The sequence below is a fragment of the Bos javanicus genome, chromosome 26, assembly GCF_032452875.1.
Source record: "Bos javanicus breed banteng chromosome 26, ARS-OSU_banteng_1.0, whole genome shotgun sequence".
Taxonomy (NCBI): Eukaryota; Metazoa; Chordata; class Mammalia; order Artiodactyla; family Bovidae; genus Bos; species Bos javanicus.
Window position 1 is genome coordinate 43,929,616 of NC_083893.1, and position 22,103 is coordinate 43,951,718.

At 52.8% G+C, this 22,103-nt stretch overlaps 1 protein-coding gene across 7 annotated transcripts in view; it reads right to left on the bottom strand.

Annotated features, from left to right (window-relative positions):
- The window catches only part of CTBP2 (C-terminal binding protein 2), a 168,284-nt gene that overhangs the window by 26,328 nt on the left and 119,853 nt on the right, over positions 1-22,103 (bottom strand). The window contains exon 1 of one of the 7 annotated variants that reach the window (XM_061403823.1): positions 7,568-9,764. The exons of the other annotated variants lie outside the window; for them this stretch is intronic. Within the exon in view, the coding sequence (XP_061259807.1) occupies positions 7,568-9,236 (1,669 nt within the window). The 5' untranslated portion in view covers positions 9,237-9,764. Of the gene's footprint in view, positions 1-7,567; positions 9,765-22,103 lie in introns of those variants that run through there. 7 annotated transcript variants of the gene reach the window in all.

Genomic DNA, 22,103 nt, shown 5'->3' on the forward strand with positions numbered 1-22,103 from the left:
AGTCAGACAGGCTGGCCCAAAGTCCTTGCCCTGCTGTGTGACCTGGGGAAGAATCGAACCCCTCTGAGCCTCAGAGTTTTCATTTTAAAAAGGGAAATTGTTGAGAGTCTTCCTGGGAATCAGATGCGATCACTGCGCCCAGATGCTGCAGGGCAGTGACACTGATTGGGCTGGGTAGGTCCGGAGGCACTCAGGGCTGGCTTCGCTGACCCCAGTCTTGGAGAGGGCAAGAGGCCTATCAGGGGAACTTGGGACCAGGAGGGCCCCCTGAGCCCTGCGGGGGCTCTGAGTTCCCATCAAGTCAGTATTGGGAGGACCCGCTCCCCAGTGGCCTCGCCAGCACTTCACAGGAGTCAGATACAGAGCCCTGACTCCCCTCCTGGCCCGTCCAGAGAGCTCGCTCAGGACAAACTCGGCACCAGGGCTTCCTCACCCAGCCCTCCCACAGTTAAACAAGGAGTTGTTCCGCTCACATCTGCAAACCCTTCCTGGGATCAATTCTCAACCGAGCCTGGGAAAACTCATCCCCAAGAGTCGCCCACCTCTTGGTGGGGACAAGTGTTTACAGGTTTGATTTTATGCTCTCCTAACGATTTGGCAAAGGGTGCTTTATTCATACGCCGAGCACCACTGCTGGGCTACATTTAACTGCCTGTTAAATTGTCCTGTTAAAGCTGTCCCTTCCTGTTCCTTGAGCAGGAGGGAGCACGTAGAAGTCAATAGTCTTGTTTTTTCCCCATTACATGAAAAACAACTAAAAACGTGCTTTGTGCATCAGCCAGCCCAGAGGAGGGTAAAACACACCTAGCAGTGGTACATTAGGTACACGTAGGCTCTACGTTGCTAACGCGGGCTATGTGACGGATGAAAGCACTATTTCCCTTTCATAAACTTAAAGAAAAATAACTCCATGTACCAGCAAAGAACCTAAGAAATGGCTTCAGAATTCTTGCCTTGAATAATCTTGGGGACAAAAAATAGGTTCCAAACACCTGCAAATCTTCCACATTAATATATGTTGATTTTTCTCTTTTAAAAATGGTGCTTGGGGCTCCCTTGGTAGCACGCTGGTAAAGACTCCACCTGCCAACGCAGGAGACGTGGGTGCGATTCCCGATCCAGGAAGATCCCACATGCTGTGCAGCAGCTAAGCCTGTGTGTCACAACTCTCGAGCCTGGGAGCCACAACTACGGAGGCCCATGCTCAGAACAAGAGAAGCTGCCGCCATGAGAAGCTCGCACCCCCGACTAGAGAGCAGCCCCGTCACCGCGCCAGGGAAAAGCCCGCAGACAGCCATGAAGACCCAGCACTGCCAAAGGCAAGTGGTAAGATGAATAAGCAAAAATGGCGCTTGGACAACTGGGCATCCACCGGCAAAATAATGCGGAGGAAGCCTCCCCACCCGCCAACTCTATATTCAAGTCAACTCAGGATGCTAACACTCCAGACTTTTTAGGAAGAAAACACAGGCATAAAGCTTCATGACCTTGGAGGAGGACAGCAAAACCACAAGCAACCAGAGGGAAAAGAAAGAAACTGGACTTTATCAAAAGGAAACCTTCTGTGCTTCCAGGCACCACGGGAGAAAATGTTTGCCGGTCAGGTGTCTGGTACCAAAAGCCAGTGAGGACTCTGGGTTTTGCTTCCTGGCCTACCCAGGTCCCACCCAGAAGAATGTGAACTGGAGAAGCCGTGTGTGGACAATGGACACTCAAGGGCAAAGGTCACGTGAGGAAGTAATGTGGCGAGGGGGTGTGCTGGCTTGGCCTCTTCTCGGGTAGATAAACGCACCACAGCTCGCCCCGTCTTGGGGCTCATGTCCCTGGGAAAGTCTAGCTGCTGCTCTGGACGAGACTGCCATTTCTCAAAATGCAGAGAGGAGTTGGGGGCTGGAAAGAGATGCTAATCCACAAAACTGTTATCCGCAGACAGAGCCACATGGGACAGGCTGCTTCTGAAGGCAGAGGCCCTGCTGCACGGGCCCTACTCTTTTTACTCAGACCTGCTTTCCAGAACTAGAAGACAAAATGCCTGAGAGATGAGAAGGCTCGGCCACCCTGTGCTGGGCAGCCTGGGCCACACAGAGGGTCTGGCGGCGGGAACGCGGCAGAGCTGGCTGGTGTCCAGCCATAGTCCTGGCCCCACGTTCCCTCGTGAGCACACGGATTGATTCCTTTAAACTGAATGGCAGGAAAGCGCAGCAAGAATAACTTCATTAATCACGTTCTCCGTGTCCCTTACCATGCCAGGTTGAAAACCTGTTAAACAAGGACCTCGGAGCCCCCCAAGCAGCCAGGAGCCCACTCCCCCCACCCCTTATTGGGTGGAGTTTATTAGACAGTCCACACCTACATCCCCACATGGGATTTCCCCGGGGGTCCAGTGCTCCCAGTGCATGGGGCATGGGTTTGATCCCTGGTGAGGGAACTAAGATCCCACATGCCACAGTCAAAGAAAATAAATAATAGTAATAATAGTAAGAAGAAAACCCAAAGCCCAAGTCCCCACAGACCACACTCCTTGTACGACCATGGATACACACGCCTGGCAGCGGGGATCAGGGCAGACAGAGCTGGGAGTGGAATGCCGCAGAGATGAATTGACAGAAGTGTCCAGAGACCCGGTTCTGTGAAAGGCCTGTTCGGCTCAGCCTCACCCAGGCCTGGCAGCACCGCCCTCTGCCCGCTGCGTGGACAGCAGCTGGACCACCACCAGGCCACAGCTCACCCGGATGCCGGCCTCCGTGGACAGAAGGACCCAGTCCACACCTGAGAGGTCAGAGTGGGCCTTTCTGAGGGACAGAGAGCTTGGGATAGGGCCAGTCTGTGAGCCGAATGCCCCACGGCCAGACAGACTCCCACCTCCGGGCCTGGGAAGTGACCCAGGACAATGACAATGACCAGGGCAGGCCTGGCTGATGGGCACCCTGGGTGAGGAGGAAGAGTGAACCAAAGGGGGAGCTGGGACTCTCAACCCAGGTGCAAGCGGCCAGCCCCCCAAAAGGTCTCAAAGCAAAGCCGCTCAGTCGTGTCCGACTCTTTGTGACCCCGCAGACTGTAACCTACCAGGCCCCTCCGTCCATGGGATTTTCCAGCCAAGAGTACTGGAGTGGGTTGCCCTTTCCTTCTCCGTTTTCCTTCTGCCAGCCCCAAACACCTCCCAAATACAAAAGCAAACCCAAGCCTGTTGATTCCACTGACCTGGGACTCGCGTCAGGTGTTGGAATGGCCTGCCAGCACCTTGAAAGTGCACAGCTCCTTCCTGAGAGCTTGATTTGGAAGTGACTGCTGGGGAGAAGAAGAGCTCTGGACAAACCCTCTTCCAGCTGAACTGAGGCTAGGATTTCCTGATCATGGAGGTAGAGGTCGACCAGCAAGGGAAGCCTGGAGATGCCCCAGGGAGCCCCAGGCAGCAGCCAGGACCTCAACAGCCTTCCCGGGAACAAACACTGACACACACACACAGCCACCCTCTCGCCGGTTTGCACAGTGACCTCTCCCTCGGCCTGACCACCACGGCTGCAGTTTGACGCTCATTCTGGAGTCAGAGCCCTGCGCTCAGTGCCCCCTGCCGGGGCGCAGGCTCTGGATGCATTTCAAGTGCTGCAGGCTCCCCACGTGTGTCCTTATCGCATTATGGTGACTGTCTTTTTATTTACTAACTGGGTGGGCGGTGGTGGGAATGCCCAGAAGCCCGGGCTGGGCTGCACCCACGTGTGAGTGCCCAAGACCTGACCCCAGGCCTGGAACACAGCGGGGGCTGGAGCAGTGCTGAGGGATCCAGCCCCAAGCTCTGGCCCTGCCCTGCTCAGCCAGGGCTCTGGGCTAAGGAACGCTCCCTGGACCACAGCCCAGAGAGGCCTGCTCCCTTCACACATCTCCTGGGGTTAGGATGTAGGGTCTTAACAATGGAACACCTAGGGTCAGCATCCCACTGCTTGCTCTCTGCAGGGCCAGCTAGCTCCCAGGCTCAGTCCCCACACCCAGTCCCCGAATGTAGACATGCAGGGGGCTGGCTGAGCCCGCCCTTCCTGGTCCAGCTCTGCTTTGAGGTTGGGGAGTGGGTGTGATCAGCTGCCTTGGTGGGAGGGTGTCTTTGGGGGTCTCATGGCACCCATCTCCAGGCTGATGGTTTCTGGATCGTCATTCTCAGAACCAGTGAATCATTTGGACCCCACTCTCTAGCACAGATCTTCCTGTGCAGAGGGACCTTCAAACAAAGGCAGGGACATGGGAGGAGTCCCCAGGTGTGAGAGGGCCAGAGAAGAACAAACCTCCATTCAGATCCAATGGGACTTCTGACCCAGGGGACCCAGCATGCACACCTACGGTGCTGGAAACCACTGCTACGACATTAGCAGGAGTGAAGCAAAAGTGACCGGTTCCTGTTGCCCTAACACTGTGACACCACCAGCCTCTCCCATAGCCCCCATGTAAACGGGCCCCAGACATCCCGTCTCCTGTCCTGAGGGGTCTCTGGGCAGTGTCCCCAGGAACTAGATGGGGATTACAGATGCACTTCATCAATCGAGCTGTATCTAGAAAAATGCCTGGACAGAAACCAAAAGGGGCCAGAAAAAGATTGGGCTGGGGCTGTGCTTCTCACACTGGAAGCTCTGCGGCCCCTGCAGCCCACGTGTGTGGCTGTGTTCAGGGGGACAAACCCGTGAAGATGGCCGCGGAGCTGCTGTTTACGCGATGCGTCCGGCTGCACCAGCTCAGGGAGGGCTCGGGCGACAGCAAATCCTTGGCTGCGGTCAATGCCACGTGACACAGGGGAGGGGGCATTGCTGGGTGACAGCCACTGCCAGAAGGTTCCGCAGCCTGTGCCCCAGTCGAGCAGGTCAGCGTGTAAACAGCAGCAGATCCAGCAGGTACCGCCGCTCACATGGGTCTGACAGGTAGCCCCAGTAATCCCACATCACAGGAGCTGCGGGCTGCTCCAGGGGCCTGTCCTCACCTGGCTACCCTCAACTGCCCAGTCCACAGGAGCCAGTTATTTATACCAACAAAGCCAACCAAGCAGGTAGTTCACGGACAGAGAAAAGCAAATACAAATTAAAATATGTACTCAAGGATGTGCCGTACAACGCGGGGAATATAGCCACTACTTTGTAATAACTGCAAATGGAAAGTCACTTGGAAAAACACACAAAAGATGAAAAAGATTAAAATATCCAAAGCACATAAAACCAAGCGCTCAGAAACAAACAAGCCACCCACTGCAAGCGTTCGGATCACCAGTCTGGACAGAGAGAGGAGAGAGGCCTCCTTCTGGCACCCCTGCCCCGCCAGATCAGGAGCAAACATGCGAATTAGGTGAAGACCAGAATGAAGATTTATTCAAGCTGGTTGTGCCACAAATGACTGAGGCGGTGGGATCTGGATTGAAAGATCGCCGTCTCCCGTTTCAGCTCGGGGAGGTGGGGCTGTCCCCATGAGCTGCAGGTTTCCGGACCCGAGGTCTGCAGTGCGTCCCTGAGACCTCAGTCTCCCCGGGGGCAGAGTGACCGCCCGGAGTAGGAGTGTAGGCTCCAACAGATCCCAATCTGCTATTGCCTTTAGGAATCCTGCCTCACAAAATGTCTCGTATCCAGGCTCAACACTCCCGGGGCAAGCCGAGCACCTACCCCCACCCCACTCCCTGCTTTTGGGGGAGGGCTATGATGACACACTCAACATTCAAGAAGGAATGAGAGGAAACACTGCTACGGGACAGATCATCTGACAGAGAGATTTATTTGCTGGCAGACTTCCGACTGCAGGCTTCTTGGCACTGGCTTGCTGCCATGCAAATGAAACAAAAATCAATATCCCTAGGTCTGCAGAACCGTGTGTTAACAATCACACTCCAAACAACTTAAATAAGATCCCTCGCCCCATCCCCAAATAACAGCGACTGTTTTTGTTAGAAGGCAGTGTAAAATAAACAGAAATGAAAAGAAGAAGAAAAGAAGGCAATTTAACAGGTCCTCCTTCAGCAAAACCTTTCCAGGACTTGAGCATGCAGATAATCTTTCTGTGATTATGACCAAACCCTCCCGTTGCTTAGCAACACATAATTAAGGAATATGTTTTCAGATCCGCTTTGCAAGCCCAGCCATTATCAGATGAAATTACTGAAGCAACAAATGTCATCGCCATGCAAATTAGTTGGTTGCAAAGAAAGAATGTTTGACGGTGAGGGGGAAGATACAGGCCCTGGGAAACATTATCTGACTTTTCTTCTGCCACATACTGATTTTAAAAAGTCAAATACATTTTATATAAGACTGAAAAAGAAAATCTATACATGAGACAAAACTAGAATATATAGAGAGACAACAGAGAAATTCAACCAATGCTTCTCTGGAAATAAGAAAGAAACGTGTGAAGGTCAACTTGTAAAGCAACAGCCCCACTTCAGTCTGCGAGTAGCTTAACCATCACCAGCTTCACCAACATAACAGATAAACCTAATGCTTATCTCAGGGCTACCACATCAGGTTACCAGGTCCCATCCACAGCTATTTAAGAGGTATTTTCAAAAAGGTCCCTCTTATTTTTACCACAATTCTCATCCCACTATATCCACCCTATAATGCTAGTAATTCATTAAAATAAAAAAAGTCATTGAAAAAAGGTGCAGTTTTCTAAACTGTTGACGGGAACAGGGAAAGAAAGGAAGAAAGTTGATTTACAGCTTAAATGGTCAGTAAGGATTCTAGGGTTGAAATGACAATTCTGAAGCACGGCTCCGAGGGTGTCCACCTGGAATTCTATCCAGGTGCCTGGGACACACACACACTCAATTCCACTTGGCTCATGGTTTGAAGAGAACAAGCTAGGATCATTCTCTCTTTCCTCCGCATGGAAATACACTCTTCCCTACAAGCAAGCAGAATCCCCAACTGTGTTTTCCAACATGTGAGACTGAGTTTGTTTTTGAAACAGGGAGTTCTAAGGGATTTCAACATCTTTGTTTAACACACAAGTCTGGAAGCACACCCATCTTTAGCTCGGCAGTGATTAACCCTACCTCTGATACTGTGTAGACCCTTCAGAGGGGCGTTTCCACACGAGAAAGCACTTCTGATGGCAAGAATGCTGCCCACTGTACAGGGAGGCGCTGGACAAATACCCAGCATTCTCCAGAGTCACTGAATATGAGCTGGAGAAAACGCCACTGCCAGTGAGCTGAGGGCTTCATCCTGTTCTGAATGATTTCTCCCCTCCCCCATAAACAGTTGTGCTTCCTCCCCATAAAGGGAAATCCACAAATCAGCTTGAGCTCAACTGGAGAAAAAGGAAGGTAATGCCATTCTTAGCGGGTCAGCCTGAAGCACACACACCAGTTTCACCCAGGAGAACCCTCCTGTGTGTTGGCCAGCAGGCTGGGGTGCCCTGTTTGGAGGAGGGGGTGTATAGGTGGGTCTGAGTCGGGGGTGGGTTGGTCTCTCCAGGTTTGGCTGGAGAGCGACAGCAACAGGAACCTGAGGGGCCCACTGTCCATTGCTCAGATCTCGGCCCCCCACTGTCCGTCCCCTCAATGTCTCCCCCGAGGAAAAGGCAGGGAGGGGCGCATTACTTGGTTCCGGGGCCAGCATGGTGGAGACGATGATGGGGGCCCCCGTCCGCCGGGCCACCTTCTGGTAGGGCGAGTGAGGCGTGTGGAGGCTCTGGCTGGCTGGCGGCAGGGCGGGGGGCTCCAGGGGCGCGCCGGGCTTCCGCAGGAGCTGGGGGCTGCCGTGGGGGCTGGGCACAGGGGAGACCGCTGCGCCACGCTCCCGCTTCAGCAGTTCCATGGGCACCGTGTACGCCGTCGAGTAGGCAGTCCTGGGGCCCGGGTGAGTCAAGGGCACACCGGGCTGCAGCGGGTATGCGGGGCTCGGGCGTGCGGTCAGGGCACAAGGGGTCGGGGAGCTGTACCCGGAGTTGGACGGGAAGTGGGCGGCTTGGGCGCCCACCCTGGGGCCTGAGTAGGTGGCGGCAGTCTCCAGGAGGTGCTGGGAAGGCGCGCTGGAGGGGCGGCGGTGAGCGGGGTCTACAGCCCGAGGGGATGCCGCCTGCAGGGGCCCCGCCTGGGGCTGGGGCTGGGGCTGCAGGGCTGCAGCGCCCAGGCCGACCTGGTCGCCTTGGAGCTCGCTGCGGTGGCTGAAGCTGCTGGAGCGCGTGCGGGGCAGGGGCGGCCCCCTGCCCTGCCTGCGCAGCTGCATCTCCGTCCGGCACCCGCTAGCCAGGCGGCTCAGCACCCGGGCCTGGCCTAGGTTGGGTGCCACGCACTTGATGTCCGCGTCCTCCATGGTGGCCAGGACGGCTGGGGAGTCGAAGCCTTGCTGAAGCAGGGCCACCAGCGTGGCCTCTGACACGCCTTCCGCCCGCAGGAGGGCCAGGAACTCCGGCATCACGCTCCTCTTGCTGCCCCCGGGCCCCTGGAAGGCGGAGGGATCGGATTCGCACCTCTCATAAGCCATCCTGGGGTGGACGCCTTCCCGGGCTGGCCCGTAGCCTCGGGGTGGGGCGCTGGGGGCGGTCCCCACGCCGATCCCGGAGGCAGCTGCCGCTCCCGGGTCCACAACCAGGCATGTGGGGGCCGCCTGCCTGGAGGCGGCGGAATCCACCGGCCTCTCGCTCGCATTGTTGTAGACCTGGCCGGTGGGGTAGGCGGGCGCCTCTGCCCCGTACCTACTGTCCGCTGGCTCCCCGATGTACTGCGCGGGCGAAGGGGCCCTGCTGTGTGATCGCTGCCCCTGGGGGATCATTTTACCTCCAGGGTCCCGGTACAGGTGACCGGTGTCCTGCAGGGCAGGGGCCCGGGCTGCCACTGGCTCCCACGTCATCCTGCCGCCCGGCGCTCCATAACCGGGCAGCGGCTGGCCAGCTCCGGGGTGGCGATGGTGCAGAGGCTCCCCGGGTGCCCGGGCGGCTCCGGCCGGGTCACTGTAGTAATCCCCTGGCAGCAGGGCCCCGCGGGCCGACATCACTGCCTGTCTGCTGTCGTAAAAGGCGAAGTCGGGGACGGAGCTCTTCCTCCCAGCCGCTGTGCTGTAGAAGGCCTCCCGGTAGAGGCAGGGCTCAGCCGCCCCAGGCATGGCGACATCCCGCAGCCCTGGGTACCAAAGGCCCTCTCCGCCTCCATCCGTCAGAGAGCTTCTCCTCCCAGGAGCCTCGGCGACCTCCCAGGGGCCCTCGTACCACCCGGCTGCATCCCAGCTCTGAGATCGACCAATATTTATATGCCTGCTGGGAACCGGCATTGAAAAAGGAAAAAAAAAAAAAAAGACTGCGGCCAGAGGCAGAAGAGGAAGGCTTTCTTTATAAATCTTCAATTACATGCATCCGAACCAGACCTGGCTGTATTCTAACCCTTCCGAGACGGCAGGAAGGACCAACTGGGGGTTTTCGATTTCAAAGTATGGCCTGAATTATTAATTCTCCGAAACCTTAGTAGACAAAACACTCACGGTAACTTTGCCTCACTCTCCAACGGTAGCACCAGAGGTCTTTTCTTTACGGCTCAGTCCCAGAAAGGAGGCTGCAGCCAGCCGGCCCGGCACCCCCGCCTCCCCGCGGCTGGAGCACTCACATGGACCTCTGCTCTCTCAGCAAGCGGATTAGGAGCTAAATAAAACCCCTAAAGCTTTTGTTCCATGTGACATCTCGTTAGACCGATGAAACCGGCTGGGGGCTCCATCCAGGCCTCCCAACCTGCGACTGGGAATTCTTCTCACACTGAAGCCCTGGCTTATTTCCCCCGTCCTCACCAGGGCACTTTTTGGATGAGCCCACCTCCCCATCCTGAAGGTGCTCCCCCCCACCCCCGGATCAGGATTGCCTAAAAGTGACAGGAGGAAAACAGAAAAAGGTTGCTTTAATGTCGATGCAATCTTAATCCACCCTGATGAAATGTTAATCCATTGCACACGGCTAAGAACAAATTAAACGTGAACAGGCAGGCGGGATAAGAAAGAAAAAGCCTCACGCATAGTTCTAGAGCAGGAGGTGCCCGAGAGATGGGCCAGGTCTGCCTCCTGACGCTTTGCCAATATTGAAATCTGGCTCCGAGATGACTCTGGTTACAAATCAAACGAGTTATTAACATTGCTCAAGCCCAAACGGATTCTTTCCCGTATTATCACACAACACAGACCCTTTCATACCGCCTGGAAAAACCATGGCAACAGAAATACAGCCTATGTGTGTAGCCTAGAATTGAGCATTTTAAGAGGGCAACAGAGGTCAGCGACTAAACCCCAATGTTATGAAGCACAGCCGGGAGGGAGGAGGCTGCATCTGAGGCATGTTAGCTTTTAAATCTGTTTGCAAGGGACGCATTAATTTTAGCAGGCTTGGCCTGGCTCAGATCTCGTGGATCATCTCCCATATTCCCATGGATTAAGATTTTACAGAGCCCACCAGGGACATTAGGTGCAGTAACGCAGAGGACGGCAGTTATCTGCATGCAGGAAAGCCCCACAGAGGAGCATTAAAACATTTCCTCAAACGTACAAACAGGGCCCTGGGAAGCGCCACCAGACGGGACTGGGGTCCTCCAACTGTAGCTTCCAAGAATTCACAGCGAAACCGAAAGCTGGGAATCCCACGCTTACAAGGGCTGTGTATAGTCAGAACATTTAAAAACGAGACAATATACATATTTGCAGCCATTAAACTTCAGAATGTTTCATCTTCACCCACATGTCCCTTAACCGAAAATTCCATTAGAATCTCTAAAGAGAATTACCAGTTAAAAAAAAAAATTTTTTTTTTTTTAATGAGAAATACTGAAAACTTAAGAGTGAGAAGGAAAGCGAGTGCAAATCCCTGTGGAGAACCTGGAGGCACAGGGAAACACAGGGCAGCGCCCCCTCGGCCTGGTCAGTACGTATTAAACTTTGGGACAAGCTCTATTGAAACCAACATGACTCCCCAAAGAGGGCTTGGTCCCCCAAAGCCAAAGCTCTGGGAAAAGCCTGACTGACTGCAGAGGAACTGAGCCAAAAGCACTGCCTGGGGGCACAGCCCCGGGATCCCAGGCTGTGACTTAAACACCACTTCTGACCCCAAAATGCCAATAAGGCCTCAAGTTAACTGGGAAAAAGCCCTGGCAGATGGCAAAGCGACTCTGATCCTCCCCCAATCCCCTCCACCTCCTAGGATGTATGACAGTGAGGGAAAAAAATGAAAAAGCCACACTGCAGAACGCTGGGCTTCCATCTATGCAAGCAGCCTGCTGGCGCCAATTTCTCTAATTTCTCTTCTGGCACACTCACCGTCATGGGCTCAAAGGCCTGGGCAGGGCACACAGAGACAACAGGCCTGGCCACACACAAGACAATATTTACACATCTCGCCAACAGCCTGAGGATGTGTTCACTACGAAGATACATCAAAAAGGACAGGAAAACGCTGGAGCCCCAAACTGAACCGAAACAGCACTATCTGGTTGCAGCAGGTCGTTTCCCAGCTCTGCTGGGCAGGCGAGCCCGATTTCCGCAGGTCTCTTCTTCGGAACTCCCTCCCCTCCGGAAAGGAGAGGGCAGGGAAAGATGGGGCGGTCTCATGGTGAGAAGGACCGCAAGGAGACGGGACTGTGCGAAAACCGGCCTGCTGTATCGAACAGGACACGTCCTCACCCCGGAAAGGACGCTAACCTGATGACCCTGGGCAGCCCCAGCCCACCCAAACCTGTCACCCCCTTCTCCCAATCTTGGCTCTTTTGGCCAAGAGGGGCCTTTGTGGCCTCCCGGCGGGGGTTCCGCTCCATTGCCACTGCCGCCCCTGCCACCTCCACCCTTCCATCACTGGTCAGAGAACACTGGCTGGCTGGGTGGGAAGGGCTGCAATGGCCCTGCCTGACCCTTCAGGGTAACCATAAACAGGGCATCTTTGACATCCTGTTTTCCTTCCAGGTTCCTCATTACAGGGGCCTCAACATGTGTTCAATGTCCGTACCAGGCCTTGCTCTGGCTGTCTCGCCCATCCCAAAGATGTGGGGATGGAGAAGTTGGGTACCCAGATGCACAGGAGCCAGGTCCAACTCCAAAAGCCAACGCTCTGCTTTCTGGAATTCCCTGTGTCGACCTGGGGAAACTAACAGCCCTGTGAAAACGGCAAAAGGGGAACCTCTTTAACAAACTAATCCTATTGTTTTCTTAAGGTTTCCCCAAACCCCCAATATAACATATGTTACTTATAAAAGTCAGCCACTTGAGTATCCGACAGTAATTCCTAAACAGATGACTGCTCCAGCTCCTTGAAACAGGTGCAGTGGGCCCCTGTCAGAGCCAGGGCCCCCAGCCTAGCTAACAGACCGCACCCATCAGTATTATGCCATCTCAGTGTTTGCTTTCCCTTCCTTCCTGTCATAAAGAAAAACTTAACATGAATGTGGTGTTGATGCTGCAAAACTCCACTTGTGGTGCAGACGCTCCCTTCAGAGACATAGATGAGCTGTGGAAGTCGTGCCAAATCTTTTTGCAGTGGGGTAGCTGGCGGTAACTCAGCCAACTTACAAATAACTAACTGGTCTTCGGCTGAGTCCTCTACTTCAGCAGGACGACCCAGGACCACACATGCCCCACAGCCCTGGTTTATCAGGTGCAAAGGAGTAATGCCAGGAGCAGGTCAGCAGTGGGCAGGAGAGCTTCAGGGAGGCTTCACGCTAGGCCCCAGAATGAGGAAGCCCATTTGTTTCCATCAATTTCTGACCCATTCTGCTTGGAAGCCACCCAAACTCACGCAGCCTCAGCTCTGCAACCTGCCAAATATTATGACAGATGTTTTCCTGTGTTAGGTAAAAACACCTGTAACTGAATTTGGACTTTTCTGAACACCCTGGCAGATTAATAAAAAACAAAACTCACTGCAGTCTTTAGAAAAGGGAGGGTTTTCCTGGAAAAAAAAAAATTAAAAAAAATCTGTTAACTAAATAAAGTGAGATGGGACCAATTTCTGAAAGATTACTGAGTCTTGCAGACTTCATTTGTAATCCTGCAAGAGTCTCTCACTACAGAAAACTGCATAAAGGAAAAAGCCATCTTCGGAGAAGTGAGAAGAAACAGGCAAGCCAAATCCTCTCGCAGACAAAACAAACCCAAGATAAAGCTGACCCTGTAGCATCATCTGAATGGGGACCTCAGCATTACATGCGACATCCCAAAGCCAAGTCTTCAATTCCCTGTGCAACATAAGGCATCAGCTGAAAACTGTAGAGACCTGAAAACTGGGGTGATTTAGACAGTGCCAGAAGAGCAGGGGAAAAACTGAGGCAGACAAGCAGAGGGACGGCCAGCGATGCCCTCCACGGAGCAGTCCTCGGATATATCTCCTACAAGCGTTTTATGCTGTCATCAACAGTGACTTGGGAAACTGCTTGAAAAGAATGGGAAGTAGAAGTACTGCTCTGGGTCTAGTCCTCACTTTTTAAAAAAAATTGTTTACCGATTGGCTGTGTCAGTCTCAGTTGCATCATGCGGGATCTTTCACTGTGGCATGCCCGCTTCTCTAGTTGTGGTGCCGGGACTAAGTTAGGTGTCCCTCGACATGTGGGATCTTACTTGGTTCCCCGACCAGGGATTGAACCGCATGCCGTACATTGCAAGGTGGATTCTTAACTACTGGGCCACCAGTGAAGTCCCTTCATGCCTTTAAAAAATAAAAAAATCAGGTATATGGTGGACTTTGTGAATCTAAAGATTGGATTTGCATGAAGGTCGCTGGGTTGAGCAGTCCCCCCGACAGCTGTGCTGTTTGTGCCAAATGGCGTCAAGGGATGCCCACTCCTTTCTCAGGAGGAGACTCTGAAGCATCGGTCACTTTGGCTGGCCTTCCTCCCTGTGCTGGGGCTTTCCATCTCCGGGGACTTCCCTGGTGGCTCAGATGGTCAATGGCAATGCCAGAGACCCAGGTTTCCATTCCTGGGTAGGGAGGATTTCCCTGGAGGAGGAAATGGCAACCCATTCCCATATTCTTGTCTGGGAAATCCCATGGACAGAGGAGCCTGGCGGGCTACAGTCCATGGGGTTGCAAAGAGTTGGACACAACTGAGTGACTTTTTCCCCCCATCTCCTGGTTCTCCAGTCCTTGGGGCCAGGAGCCCAAGGCAGCTCTGAAAGCCAAGGTGGAAATCAGAAATCCCTGGAGATGCTTCCCTGCGCCTGCTGTTGGCCAGAAAGAGGCCACAGCATTGCCCTTGCCCCTTGCCTCCCACGGGCTCTGCAGGGGTTAGTGGGTCACACTCATTTCCGGCAGTGATGGCCAAAAATAGGCCCCTGACATCCCACTTCCTACTTTTAAATGTGTACAGGCTGTGTTGGGTTGTTGCTTGTTTAACATGTTTAAAAACAGCTTTCTGTCTTTAAAAAAGTTTTTCTTTTTTTTTCTTTCTGTCTCCATAGTATCCCCTACCAAAGCAACTTACTTGGCTAATCTAAATCAGAGAGGGGGAAATAAACCCCACTTACACTAGAAAAACAGCAAACAGGGTCTGGCAGGGCTTTACGACCGTCTTCGTCGAAGTGACAAAGTACAGAGTCAAAATGAGCAGAACCGACCAGACGTCTCGGTCATCCCACGATGGACACACATCCCACGATGGACGCAGCCCCAGAGGCCCCTGGATGCAGGCTCTAGGCTCCTGCCTCCCAACCGGAGCAGGAGGCTTTCAGTCATCAGCACAACTCTCCAGAGAAAACCCAGGACCCGAGGTGGAGCCTTGCAACCAAATCAGCTGCCTGCTGAACAGCCCCAGGTCGCCTGGAACTTACAATTTAGCCATTTAAATGAAACGGAGGCTTGGGCATGGCTCCTGACTCGATTTCTAAACTAGATGATCGTACAGCTTAATGAGAGCCGTGTTACAAAAGTTACACTTGACTCCCACAGGTTATGGGATTTAAAAGTCTGTTTTATGGCATGTTTTGGCTGTGCTGGTGAAGCAGGAAATATGAGCTGGGACCACACCTCGGATGCAGGGCCTGCGAAAAGCACGGGACAGAATCTACTCAGAAAGACCTGGCTGGATCCCTGACACAAGGTCGGTAGGTGCTCGGAGAACTCAGCCTCCTTCCTCTCCATAAAATCCTGCAGGAACAGCTCTTCCTGCAAAATCGCAGTGTCTCAGGACACTGAATCCCCCATGCATCTCGACACGGCGACCCTCACCCCGACACACTCCCGTGTTACGTCTCCTCATTGGTTTTTATCAGGAATAGGTTCACACCACCTTAGTTGATCATCCCCAAATCCTCTCCACCTGCCTGGCTCCAGCTCAAATAACCCACCTCCAACAAGCGTCCTCAATTCCCCCAATGTCACATGTCCCCAGTCCAAAGAAACCTGCCAGCTCTCGAGGTGAAAACACCTCACCCACGATTGCATCCATCTGCAATCCCCTAGAAACCGGAGACATCTCCTGGTTTCCTCATGAAGGTGACGGTGCCCTCTCCCTCCTGACATGCCCTTCCTTCCCTTCATCACATGCTCGCTGGCTGGACACACACGTAAAAACGAACCCGAAGAACAGGACTCTGCACGAGAAACAAGACTTTGTGGCAACAGTCTTTGCTCTCCGAGCCCAGGTCCAGGCTAAAGCAAGCACAGTCCCTCACTTGCAAGGACCCAGGCACAGTGGGCACTGAGTGAAGACGGCAGAGGAAGACAGCCACTTGTAGTATCTGAGCCTGCCGGCAGGGACCCAGCTGTCCCAGCTGTGCTCACACGGGCCCTGGCTGTAAGGTAAGAGCCATAAAGAACCATAAAGAACCTTCTGCAGACAAGAAAGGACCGACTGCCAACATACGTGTTTCACTCGTTCCAGGGTACGAACAGGAAGGGGCACCCTCTAGGCACACTGCTGTCATTTAATCGCTAACTCATATCCGACTCTTTTGCGACCCCAGCCCGTCAGGCTCCTCTGTCCATGGATGCTCCAGGCAACAATACCCGAGTGGGTTGCCATCTCCTCCTCCAGGGAATCTTCCTGACCCAGGGATTGAACCTGCCTCTCCTGTTTCCAGGCGGATTCTTTACCACAGAGTCTCCAGAGAAGCCCCCTCCAGACACATACATCTCTCCAACCAGAACGCAGGAGGCAGGCTGGTGGATGTTCCAGCCCTTCTGATGTCCGTACAAGGAGCACAGGCAGCATGGAGCCGGTGGTGAGCAGGCGCATGGCCACATCCAGAAGGCTCTCCAGGCCACTGCACAGCCCCACTGCCGCCACCCCCAAGCCAGGTTCTAGCCCAGACCTGAAGGAGCACCAGCATCTGAGAAAGCCTCTAGGGAGACCGAGAGCCCGCTTGTGCTCTAGAGCCAGGGAGTCAATCAATGTCCAGGACGCTCATCAAATAAGTCATGGTTCAATGCAATGAGTGTAAGTCAGTTGGGACTTACTCCCAAGTATCTCTTGGGAGGAAGTCTTACTCCACCCACACGTGTCATTTGTAAAAGGAATCAGAGGGTGGGAGGCAGGCAGCAAAGCCCTGTATCTTGGGGTGCTGGCAGCAGGGTCGCCCCAGACACTGGTGATCAGGTTGAGCTGTGTGGGACATGATCCCCCCCATCTGCGGGCCTCCAGCTCTGCAAAGCCAGGAGACCCTACTGTCCTCAGGCCTGCTCTGAACAAGGAGGCCTGGCCCAGCGTGTCGGAGCCCTGGTTCCTGCGAGGAGTTCACTGGGCCTGGAGCAGACACTCTTCCCTCAAAGGTGCCACTGACCAAGATGAAACACACCCAGGATGAAGCAGGCTGGGAAGGCGAGGCAGGCGGCTCATGCCTAGGAGGTGTGACCCCAAATACCAGAGACAGGTGCTGCCCACCTCGGCGGGGGAGCATGACCCATTGTGGTAGGGGTGAGAGGCAGAGCAGCGGCCACAAGACAATACCCAGATGCTGATAAAAAGCCACACCTGGCCATGGACTAAAGTCCCCACACCCCAAACCCCAAAATGGAAGCAGCCTTAACACGCTGCTTTTAGAAATGTGGGAAGTTTAAAAAAAAGTCTGCCAAGCCCGATGAGAGTCCACCGGCAAATCAATGAACGCAGAGAGTAGCTTGAGTCTCTGTTTCATAGATGAGCGACGTCTGAGAGATGATTACAATGCTGAACCCGGCTTTCACCTGCAGTAAGCGGGGGCCTGAGTGTGGGCAGCTCTACAAACCCAATCCCTAAGTGACAGCGGGCATCCCAGGGCAGGGGCCGCTGTTCCAAACTTCTCTTTGAACCATTTATCTCGTGGACATTTATCCTTCGCAAACTAAGTCTATGAAGCTGCAACTTGACCATTCTCCCCCTTCCTTTTCTGATCTTTTACCTCAATACCATGTTGCTTCATCCTATTCATGTATACTAGAGTTTTAAGTCATGTCTGGTTGACTATTGTATATTTACATACCTAATGTAATTATCACTAATCACATAATTACTGGAAATGTACATAATTGCCTGATCCAAACATATAATTATAATGTATAGCAACATTATGAATACCATTTAAGGTCTACATTTTGGGGCTATTTAAAGGTATTTATTAGAAATGATTGTAGACCAACATATGTGGCCAGTGTTGACGTGGCTTCTTGATAAGGTACCTCCAAGTGCTTCATAAAACAAAACAATGATTCTACTATGCCTTAAGACAGGTCAAACAAAAAGCATACAAATGGAAGATAAAGTGACTCTGGTCTGAGTCTACAGATGAGGCTTTTCCTGTGGGGAAATACAGCTCACTCCTTCTGGTCTGTGGGCCCCAAAGGGCATGAGCCAGGCAACGAGATGCTCCCAGTCCTCCCTGCTGGGGGCTCTCACCCGGCCCAGACGCCCTCACTGCTCCTGCCACCTCGAAGACCGAGCAGCTCTTAGACAGTATTTTTGCTCCTTGAACACTCTGGGACCATGAATGAGCGTCCCTGGGGGAACGGTCCACGGAGACGCGCTTTCCGAACAGCAAGCTCGTCCAATTAAGAAGAGAATGACACAGGTGAGACAGTTTTCCCCACTTCATCCCTATAGTATTCTCTCTCTGACTTTTCTTGTGCTCCTCAGGGACAAGACTGATCTAGATAAAGATTTCCAAGATGTATAACTATGTGTTCAGCAGACACCCGATGACCTTTGTCTCCTTCTCCACATCCACCCAACCAACCCGTCCATCTTCCTCACTGCCTTTTATTCCCTGTTTTCATCCCAGAGGTGAAGCAGAAGAGTTAGTAAGTCATGTCTGACTTTTGTGACCCTGTGGACTGTAGCTCACCAGGCTCCTCTGTTGATGGAGTTCTCCAGGCAAGAATACTGGAGTGGGTTGCCATTCCCTTCTCCAGGGGATCTTCCCGACCCAGGGATCGATCCTGGGTCTCCTGCATTGCAGGCAGATTCTTTACCAATTGAGCCACCAGGGAAGCTAACTCAGAGGTAAGGAATGTTGAATTTGATTGTTTATTTAATAGGAGGTCTCTAACATTTCTTTTTGTCCTGTAGAGGAAAGGAGACGTCTTCTCCTGAATTATGTAATGAAGGGGACTTAGCTCAGCTGATATAATCCTCAGGACCATTTTTCCACATGTATAAGACATTCGAACAAAATGAAGTAAAATGAAATATCTACTTTTCTCCAAATTACATTTTCAACAGCCACAGGAAAGGATGGTGTTTAGTGATTTATTGTACCATAACCCACAATAAGATGTTCTAACAAAAAGTCATCAGCAAGGCCATTGTGGTATATTACAGTTCTATAAACCCAGGGCCCCAGAAAGTGCTCTTCTGGGTTACTTCCGCCATAGTAAGGAATGGCAAGCTCTCTTCTCTGGCCAACAAATACTTGGGGCAAATCACACTAGCTCTGCCATGATGCCATTAGGTCCTAAAACACTCTGAATGGTGCAATTCACAAACACTATGTGTCAATTAAGCCAGCAAACTAAACAGAAAGGGAAATCCAGACCTATACACACACCAGAAAGAGAGCACCGCAGTCTGGTCAAGTCTGTTCACAGACCCTGCTCCATGCAATCGTTATACAACAGCACAGAGTGGGCATCGAGAAAGAGCAGAGAATAAATGACAAGCATCAAAACAGAAGAATAGCTTTTTGGAAAAAAAAAAAAAAAGAAAACCTGGCTTTTAAGTCAGCTTGAAAGACTATTATTCTCTAATGGATTTTGATGGAGCCCCCAAGACGGGAGAAGGGGATGACAGAGGATGAGATGGTTGGATGGCATCACCGACTCAATGGACATGTGTCTGAGTTGGTGATGGACAGGAAGGCCTGGCGTGCTGCAGTCTGTGGGGTCACAAAGAGTTGGACACGACTGAGAGACTGAACTGACCTGAACCCGAGACTTTGGGTGGTGAGACGCAAAGCTGTACTCTGTACTTTGCTTAATCTCGAGCAGGAACATCCTCTTTGAGGTGCAAAGGTGCGGATTCTGGATGCCTGAAGATGGACAGACTAGGTCTCAAAGGGACTGTGGCTCAGGAGGAAGAGACCCCAAGGTTCGGTGCGAAAGGTTTCAGGGAGAAATGGACTGGGCTCTGGGAGGAAGAGAGAGATGTGGGAGAAGTATGTTTGCAGGGGTGATTTCCTGCACCAGTTGGGCTCGGCTGGAGAAAAGGGGTTCACTGCGGAAGGTGGAGGGCTGGGAGGGACCCTTGAGGCCATCTGAAGGCTTGTCTGGCTTGGGATTGGCAGCAGGTTGGAGGGAAGAATTGGAAGGAATGTGTGTTCCCAGAGACGAAGTAAGAAAACAACGTTCCTACAAGCCCAGAGCAGAGGAGGGCAGCTTCACGCTTTAAATCATAAAACAATGAGAGATAATGGAAGTCCTCGGTGGTAGGTTGGGGGCAGTGGGAAGGAGAGAATCATCTGCTGGGGTTGCTGGACTTCCAAGGAGAACATTCTTGAATGGTTAGTTCGGGTTTCCAGAACGGAGCCTGGTGAGAATCCAAAGCCAGGGATGGAGATATGTGAGGCTGTCAGGAGGAAGAAATGACAGAATCCCCGGGGCTGATCAGAGGCCAAGGCCAAATGCAGAACAGCAGACGGCCTGGGTACCCGAGCTGCTCACCGACTTGCCCTGTACCTCGTCGGCAGCACCTGGGAAATGGGGACCCCCAGTCCCTGACCTTTAAAGGCGCTGCAACAGCTTATAAATGCAAGGAGCACCAAGGAAGCATCTTGAAACAGCTCTTATACTTCATGAGACACCAAATGAATGCGTGGGATCATGGATTATAAATTACACCTGGGTCACTTCACGTCAAGCATCTACCTTGACAGAGGACAGTGAAAAATTAAAACAAACCATGGCAACTGTCTCCTCGCGTGCTGCAGTCCAGGGGGTCACAAAGAGTCACACGGAAAGACCGCACTGTCTCAGGAACACTGCTCACGAATAAAGGAGATGCTGGAATTTGTTATAAAAAAAAAGGGAAGGCTGGGGACTGGTGAACTATGACTGAGAAACAGGGTTTGAAGGAAACTTCAGTGGTTTTTTTGCTGCCACCGGCTGCCCTGAGCACAGAAAGGAAAGGCCACTGGCGGAGACCACATTCTGGTCTCCGATGCGGCATCCCGAGATAAGCACTGGGCTCAGGGTGCAATCAGCCAGTAGACATTCCTGATAACCAACCTTAGAAAGCCGGTCCACCGGGGCTTTCTGGAATGGGGACTAGGTACCAAAAACGAAGGACCGAAGTAAAACCTTAAACCCCCCGAACAATCAGGTGAACCGAGATGGTGAGACATTGCATAAACCTACTGGCTTGGGTTCTGCAATGATGTCAATGTTTCTGAAAGTCAAAGGCCAGGGAATTATTTTTGACTAAGGAGACCAAAGAGATATGACAACTAAATGCCACATTTATGCTCCTTGACTGATTTCTGCAGAGGCAAACAAGCCAGCGAAAACAGAGGCGTGCGGGAGCCACGACCACGCCAGCTAGGTCAGATAAGCGTGCAATGAGCCCCAGCTCCCTGGGGGTGATGGTGGTGGTGTGTTTATGTAGGAAAGGAGACTATCGTACCTGCCGCCAAAGGTACTTAAGAATAAACGGGTGCATCTGCAGCTGTCTTTCAGATAGTTCTGGAAAAGTCCATCCATCCATCCTCCATTCATTCATACTCTCTCTCACACACACACACACGCATCTCTATCTACGTACCTCGGCATATAAGGAAGCAAGCAATAACGAATGTTACCGGCTGGTGAATATAGCTGAAGTTATCAATGTCCATTGCACTGGATCCTTCTTTCTGTAGGTTTGAAAAATTATATCTAAAAATATCCCTAATTCTCCACACCTCCTTATACCCAGGGATGTGGGGGACAGTGGGTGCTCTTCAGTTCTTTTAGGTGGGAGCCATCGCAGGGCAGAGTCCCAGAGCAGAACACACCACCAGCTTGAGCCACACCTAGAAGCGATTCCACGCGGACAGCTTGTGGGAGGCACATTCCCAGGCCCGAGTCAGCCGGCCAACTAGTGAGCTGGCACGTGGCTGCTGAGCCCACCCTGCCCAGGGGCTCCACGGCCCCTGAGAGAAACACTGCAGCGAAGTCACCAGTGCCCACGCCATGCCAAACCACACAGCCCGGCAGCGTGGACCCGGGCCGGCAAGGGACACTTCACGCGCAGCCCAGGCCTACTCCCTAGACTTCTCACCACTCCCTCGAGGAGAGGATGGTCCTTAACCCACATTTTAGAGTTCTGTCCCTTGTTTCCGTAAGATTTGAATTCTGTTTAATTTCCTTTCATGACCAGAACAACTCCCAGAACATTTTCAAAGATAACCAGGGACATGAACGTATCACGAGGGGCTACGCCGGGCTCCAGCTCTTTGTGGTGGCAACTGTTTCCGTTTGAAGCGGAGAAAGTCCAGCAACTTCAGAAAGTAGGTTTCCTTTCACTTGCAAAATGATCCTGGGAGCACAGACCCCCCAGCTGCCCTCCTAGCACCACCTCTGCCCTGGGGCCCACTTCAGCCTACCTGAAGGGCAGGCCAGTCACCACCAAGGACACCACAGACAGGCGCCTGGGACTGCGGTGGGGGTGGGACAGCAGCCTGGCTAGGAGACCAGGTCCAGGAGCCCAGGGCCGGTCTGCACGTTCTCTGTTTAAAAACCGC